Consider the following 7699-nt stretch of genomic DNA (forward strand, 5'->3'; position numbering starts at 1 on the left):
TGTCCTGTCTGTTGTCATTATAAAGTGGCTGTGCCAATTAGCAAATCCATGAATCCGGGTCCAGGCTCCAGTCACATGGTGAGAAGGAAACCCTTGTTCCTGAAGACAGAGCCCAAGCCTCAATTGCAGCCTTTACAGTGTCAAAAATTTTGTCTCCATCTGGTGCCCTACTCTGAAATAGAAGGCATAGAGAAACCAACCCTTATACAAGTTCAAGCACAGCCTCACCTGTGGGTGGGTAGCCAGTAGCGATTCATGAAGCCAGGAAAACTGTGGTTGGAGTAACTGACTCAAGATGACAATAGAAGCGTCACTGGGGCCCTAATTCATTTATTGGCTAATTGCTCTTCCTTGCTTTGGTCTTTAACCATGTGCGAACATCTCTGGTCATCGGTCTTTGGTGTTTACTGTTTATGCGTTAGTCAGCAGCTCTCCAGCTTTCTGCATTTTAGCCCCACTCACGTCTTCTTCTCTGGTCATACTCCCTGCTCTAATGTCTCGTTTGCTGAATTATATCGCAGCGGCTCAGTTGGAGTGGTACCTTTGGAGCCCCGGATCCCCATCTGTCTCACCCACCTCGCTCTCTTCTTCCAATTGTTTTTTTTCTTCCCCTCTGCTGCCTGCACACCACTTCGGCTGATGATGGCCATAAAGCAACTTGCCATCTCTGTACCACTTCACACAGAGGCCATCAGAGAGTCACAGTGCTTTACCCCTTCATCTTTCAGGTACATACTTCACTCATGAAGCCAAAGGAGCCGATGACGCAGCAGACGCAGACACAGCTATAATCAATGCAGAAGGAGGACAGAACAACTCCGAAGAAAAGAAAGAGTACTTCATCTAGATCAGCCTTTTTGTTCCAATGAGGTGTCCAACTGGCCCTGTTTAGATGATAAAGAGACAGTGATACTGGAACTTGCGAGACGCTCGTGTGTTTTTTATGAGTGGGTGGAAAGATGCGAGACTGGGAAGGCTTGGGATTTGCTATGTAAAAACAAAAAGAAAAAAATGTTCTTTGAAAAGTACGGTCTGCTGTTTGACACCTCTTTTTATCTGGTTTTAATTTGGTTTGGGTTTTGGTTTTTTTGTTTGTTTGTTTGTTTTTAATTTTCTTTCTTCCTACCAAGTCAAACTTGGTTTTCGGTAGATTGCAGAAAATTCTGTGCCTTGTTTTTTCATTTGTTTTTTTTTTGTGTGTGTGTGTGTGTGTGTTTCTTTTCCCTTCTCCTTTTTATGCATTTATTTTTCCCAAAAATCAATTTTTCCCCTCCCTAAACCTCCCGTTTTTTGGAATTGACTGCTGGGATTCCTAAGACTTTTCCCCCGTTGTTGCCGTTTCTGCTTTCTTTTGTTTTTGTGTTGACAGTGACTGCTTTCTGTTCCAAATTCAGTTGCATAAAAGGAAAACCAGCACAGTTTAGATTTCATAGTTCAGAATTTAGTGTCTCCATGATGCATTCTTCTCTGTTGTCGTAAAGACTTGGGTGAAAAAAAAAAAGAAAAAAGAAAAAAAACAATGAAAACTCTTTGCTGCTGCCCATGTTTCAATACTTAGAGCAGCGAAGACTAGAAAAGTAGACTGTGACTCAGAAACTGTGGTTTGCTGTGGATCTCTTCATTACTGTACAGGGTTACCTGCAAGTGAGGTGTGTCGCAATGAGATTGACTCTGTCTTTACTGTATCTGTAGGCGGCTCAGTATAGATTGCCCCACGCTGTGCAGAAAGGTTTGGGGTGGAAAGTATCCTCCTTCCTCATTGCCCTAAACAGACCCAACAGGTGAGGTCTGTCCATTTGATGTCAGTGGACAAATTTGAGTTGCCGCAGGAGGGGAAGCAGGGAGGGGATAAGGCAAGTCAGTCCTGCTCTGGTTGTTTCTATTCCAAACAACTCCATCCACCTTTCCCAATTGGCCTTACTGCCCACTGACGTGCAGGAAAGCAAGTCCGTGTGTTGTGTGAATGAATGAAGGGGGCAGGTTTTTGTTGGGGTTTTTGGTTTTTGGGTTTTTTTTTTTTTTTGCTTTTGTTTTTATTTTTTCTTTCCTTTGTGCTTACTTAGGAGGGCAGTAGGATGTGGCCTGCATGTACTGTATATTACAGACACTGTCCTGCTGGGACGCTTGTCCTGCTGGGATTTCCAACCCCAATCCCTAAGCAGCTCTCATTCCTTCAGATTTGGCTTGACAAAGGCAGGAGGTACAAAAGAAGGGCTGGTATTGTTCTCGAAAGGTCAGAGCCGAGGTGGGAAAGCAGCATGTAGAGAATTTCAGTTACTTAATCAAAACTCAGATGTGAGTGTTTTTATCTTTCTACCTTTCATACACTAGCCTTGGCCTCTTTCCTCAGCCTTAAGAACCATCTGCCAAAAATTCCTCATCTCGCATGATGGCAGCCATAGCGCATAGCTACTGAAATAGGTTACCTTGAACATATCTTAGACTGGAGCCTAGAGGAAGGTAAAGGAGTCATTACCATTTGCAGTCTTTAGAGCTAAGTCGGGGTTTGTTGCTGAAATGTTGAGGGAATCCAGAAGGGGTTCTGAAGGACGAGGACCTAAGCTCCTTCCCTACATGTCGGTAGGCTCCAGACTCCAAATAACAGTCCCTATGGAAAGGTGGCATCAGAAAAGATAGAGCTATCTATATATAGAGATATATAAATATATAGTATATAACATTTTCAGTCAGTACTTTTGGATTTTGCAAGGTGCATTTTTACTATTGTTACATTATGTGGAAAACTTACGCTGATTTATTTAAGGGGGAAAAGTGTCGACTCTTGTTATTTGAAAACGTATTTCTTTTTCTTGTCTTATTTTCACTTCTGATAGAACCATTGCAATATGGGGGCCTTTTGGGAATGGACTGGTATGTAAAGGAAAATTCATTATTGAGCAGTGTTTTGTTGACCCCTCTCCTGTCCCCAGGCACTTAACCAAGATAAAAAGCCACAAGGAACATCCCTTTTTCAAGAATTTTATAATGTGCATCTATTCCGAGCCCTTAGCACCCATCCTGAACATAGTGTGACCATATCAAAGGGTGAGAACCAGTTAGCATGTCGTTGGAAGGGTTTTTCAGCTGTTCTTTTTAGAAAAAAAATATATATAAAAATACAAAAAAAATACAAAAAAGCAAACAAACCTACCATTGTTCACAGAATCGGCATCTCATTTCCGGGACCGCCCATCTTTCTGTTTTTGACAAGTGTACAGTAGTGCAGTGTTCTGATGTAACTTTATGGCTTACAATGTTGACATGTCTCAGGTTCCTGTGTTTCGATTGGTGTTTTTCCGTCTCAGGTAGATTGCAAAGTGTAGGCCCCACCCATTGGAAAAATAATAATAATTATAATTATAATAAACAAAGCAAAAACAGGAAATTATGGACTTAGTTGTATATTGGTTTATGTATTTTTCTTAAGTATACAGTGCGCTGTTTGAAATGTATTGTTGAGTATTACTTTGTACAGGTTGATCACTTTTTTTAGAGTGAAGAAAGAACAAACTTGTTTTTTGTGTTTTTTTAAAGGAATATAAAATAATGAAGGATGTATAATTGATGCCAAATAAGCTTGTTCTTTAGTCACAAGGACGTCCTGTTTTTCCCTCTAGGCCAGTTCTATTCCTAAGGTGTACAAGGACCATGTTACAGTGTAAGAAACTCCACATCCGTGTGTTCCCATTCGCATTTTGTATCGGTTCATGTATACCATTTTTACAAAAAGAAAAAAGAAAAAAAAGACGTACTATAAAATATCTGTCTTCTTAATAAAAAAAATTAATGTCACAAGTGATCCTTTAAATCTCTTTCTGGATTCTTACAACACCCGGCCTCTGGTCTCAGCTTCCTCTCCTAGGACCTTGGATGGGGACCCAGAACACTGGCAGGAGGTTGCTGGGGAGTGGCTGCCAGCTGGGTTTCCATCCCTCTCGTCTGTGCGTCCTTGTCCTGTCCTCTTCTCCCCTCACAGTAGACAGAGTCCGGTGATTGGCTGAATGGAGTCACCTCCGGTGGGCACGGTGATTTGTGCAGGTTTGCGAGCAGCTGCTGGTGATGGCCCCTCCTGAGGATGTATCCACCACCACCTTTCTCTACTTCACCCACCACCCACCCACTTTCCTGTGTTGCCCACTGCACCTGTCTCTTTCCTTGGGGTTCCGTGTCTTAACAGTTCCTACCACCTTCTTCCTTTTTTCTCTTTCCTCGGGGTTCCGTGTCTTAACAATTCCTACTGCCTTCTTTCTCTTAAAATTCTCTCTCCTTTCACAAAAGCGAAGAGCTGAGCTGCTGAGGGCTAACAGCTCAGTTGCCTGCGGATTGTTCTCACCATTTAGGTTTTGGAGACCTCCGGGCCCAGGTGGACTGTGAGATTTGGCAGAATGGTCTCAGTGCCCTTGCCTTGCAGGCGAAGTTAGCAAGGACTGCTCTTATAATCTATGAGCAGAAAATCTGACCTCCCCAAAGTGCCCTCTCTCACCTTTACCAGCTCTCCTTGGGATCCCCTTCTGTCTCAGTGAGGTAACCAGGAAAGGTTGGCAGGGAGAGACAAGGTAAGCTCCAGAAGAGTCAGAGGCTGGGCATCTCGCTTTGGTTTCTTACATCACCATCTGGTCTCTGGTCTGTCTCTGAACAAAATGGCACCAACAGATGCAGTCACTGAGTGTCTGGCACATGGACATTGTGGGGGACACAGACAAGCGGAGGTGATCACTAGAGGCTAAGATGCCAGGTACACCAGTGAGTGCCACCCCACCCAATGGAATGATTGGCAGAAGCAGTGGGGACTTCTTGGGGGAGGGATATGAGCAAAAGCTGGCAAGTCGGCTCAATGGGAGAGAGAGCTGGGAAGGATAGTAGGGAAGCAAAGTGAGTCGGATACAGAAGACGGAGAGCTGAGGAGTCAGGTGCTCTGTGGACGGCATCTATTGGGTGGTTGCCCTCATAGTCTAGGCAGACGCTTCGGGCGTTCACTGACCTCTCCCAGCTTCTGCCAAAAGACAAGAATGACAGGGAGCCAAATGGCAAGAACAACAGGAGCCAAAAGGCAAGAACAAGGGGGAGGATGATGTACCGTATATCTCTAGAGGACCCACTCACAAGGGTACTTCAGGACAGCACTCGAGATCAAGGACTAGGGCGGACCAGCCTTGGGTTTAACTAACTGCCCCATCTTTACTAGGTGTGAAACCTCAGGAATGTTGCCCAGTGCACCCTGTCCTTTGTCTTTTGTTGGGTAAGGTAGAGCCATTAGGGGAGAGAGAAAGGATACTGCACCTTGGGCTGGGGGTATAAATAGCTCAGTGGTAAAGCCTGTGCTTAGCATGCAGAGGGCCTTGAGTTCAGTCTTCAACGTCACCAAAAAGATAAGAAATTGGTGCTTAGGCAATAAGGTTGCAGACAGGAAGTAAGCACTCATTGCGTGTTCATTAGACTTAATGTCGATTTAGAAGATAAGGCTGCCCGTGGCTAAAAGAACTGGCTAAACCTCGGGCAGAATTGTCTGTGTGGACTCACGCCTTGTGAGTTTTCCCATAGGATTTTGAAGGATTTTTCTCATCATGATTCCTCGGTGTACTTATTTGGAGTTATCCTAGAGCCACATGGCATGCTGTATGTGCAATGTCCTCACCCATCTCCTTGCCTATAGCAGGCGGCTCCAGATCTCCCCGGTGGTCAGTGAGCTGAGGCTGATGCATGGTGGCAGCTTGGCTATTGAAGCGCAGTAGGGCATGCCAATGAGACGATGCCAGAAGTAGCTGAGTTCGTGTGCACTTGTTAAGTTTCCCGTGTGCCTCTTGGTAAAAGCACAAAAACTGTCCGTACTCCCTCCAGAGGGTTCTCAAAAAATGTTTGGCCTGGTTGCGTTCTCCACATACATCAACTGGAACCCGGAGGTGATGCCCAGGTGTTAATTGGTGCAATCTTTCACTGTCCCCTGTCTAGGTGAAATGTAACTCTTAAACCATGGACTTGCTCTGTGGAGAGCAGCCCCTTTGATCAAGTCTGTCATCCAGAGCCTGAAAGCAATCATGCAGTCACATGACAAGCAGAAAGAGCCTCTTTACACGAGGTACTTGTGCTATATTACAAATGTGGACTCAAATTTCTAATACACCATTTCGCAAAGATGCCGCAAATGTTTAATCAAAAAGAACTGGCAGCAAGCTTCCTTTAGTGAGGTCTCTATTTTACAGACAGTTCTGAAAAACCTAAGATGAAGCTGAAATGACCTGACCCCACTGTAGAGCCAATGGGAGAGGAGGCTCTTTGTTATCGCCCAGTCGGGCTCACAGCCTCTCTATCATGGTCATAGCAGATACACTGAGCTCTCAGCCAGCACTGGGGCTTAAAAGGCCAGCAGTCAGGGGCTGGCTGCCTGACTTGAACTTGTACTTTTAGTCTCGATTTTCGATTTCAATCGTTGACTTTGCAAGTCCATCTCCAACTTGGTATCTCCTATAAGGAAATATGTGTCTGTCCACCCCCACTTTTAGCGCCCTTGGTCCCGTCTGTCTCTGAGGCCTGCCAGCACTGGTACTTGTTCCTCCTTGGGGACTGATAACCTTTGGGGTAATGGCTGAGCAAATCTATAAGGTGTCATCATTCTCATATACCAGGGCCCTTCAGAATGAGGTACCACAGGTCAGAAAAACTCATACTGTGCTCATAGAAAAAATGCTAAAGAGTGGCTCTGATGGGAGCCGTGGGACACTGTTGTCCCCACACCACTTTACCTGGTAGGAAAAGGGGAGTGGACATCAGGAAAGGATAATAAGAACACCCCAAAGCCTAGACTGAACATAGCAAGAGTCTAAAGCATCTAGGCTCTTTTGTACAGTATGAAACTACATACTTTGGTAGTGGTTTTTTTTTATTGTTTTTGTTGTTTAGTGTTTGGGGTTTGTTTGGTTTAGTTTTGGGGTTTTTGTGTTTATTTGTTTGTTTTGTTTTGTTTTTTTAAGACAAGGTTTCTTTGTAGACCAGGCTGTCATCAAACTCACAGAAATCCCTTGCCTCTGCCTCCGGAGTACTGGATTAAAAGTGTGCACCACCACCCACCACCACCTGGCTAATGGTGGTTTTTGTTTTGTGTTTTGTTTTATTTTGTTTGTGGTTTGTTTTTTTGGTTTTGTTTTTTGTTTTTTTGGATTTTTTTTTTTTTGCTTTCTCCTCCCCCTCCCCCCTTCCTAAGTTACTATAATGTATACCTCCCCTGGTGGCCACTATAGGAACTGCAACTCTTGCTTAATTAAAGGTAGAATTAATTTCAAGACTTGCCTTTTCTCTGGCACACATGCATATCCACCCACACTCCTCCTTTGCTCCCTCCTAATCCTTTAAAATATTGGGCTGTAGAGTCAGGACCACTACTGAGGAGCAAAGCAACCCATGCCCCGGGCCAAGACCTCTCCAGCTGTCCTGCATACAGACGCTGGCTCACACTCATATTTCAGACATGCTCGCCTTAAATCTTCCTTAAGTGCTATCTTCTCAGGTTAATTAATCACCAGGCTTAAACTTGCTGTTACCAGCAGGAAGTCCATCCTGAAGTCAGCAATGTTACGATTGCATCTTCTAATACTGTTTATCCTGCATTAGTGTTTACTTAGGGGGAAAATTGATCCGTAATTGATATTTCAGTCTTCCAGAGCTGGTGTTGGAAGAGCCTAATGCAAGCCTTTAATAGCAAGCA

At 44.3% G+C, this 7699-nt stretch overlaps 1 protein-coding gene across 4 annotated transcripts in view; it reads left to right on the plus strand.

The window, feature by feature from the left end:
* Positions 1–3799, plus strand: part of Cadm1 (cell adhesion molecule 1) — a 328628-nt gene extending 324829 nt beyond the window's left edge. For all 4 annotated transcript variants that reach the window (XM_038321949.1, XM_038321950.1, XM_038321951.1 and 1 more), the window contains one exon: positions 729–3799. In XM_038321949.1, the coding sequence (XP_038177877.1) occupies positions 729–847 (119 nt within the window). In that variant the 3' untranslated portion in view covers positions 848–3799. The remainder of the gene's footprint in view (positions 1–728) is intronic.
* Positions 3800–7699: the final 3900 nt, after the last annotated feature.

Source organism: Arvicola amphibius, chromosome 3, assembly GCF_903992535.2.
Source record: "Arvicola amphibius chromosome 3, mArvAmp1.2, whole genome shotgun sequence".
NCBI classification, from domain to species: domain Eukaryota; kingdom Metazoa; phylum Chordata; class Mammalia; order Rodentia; family Cricetidae; genus Arvicola; species Arvicola amphibius.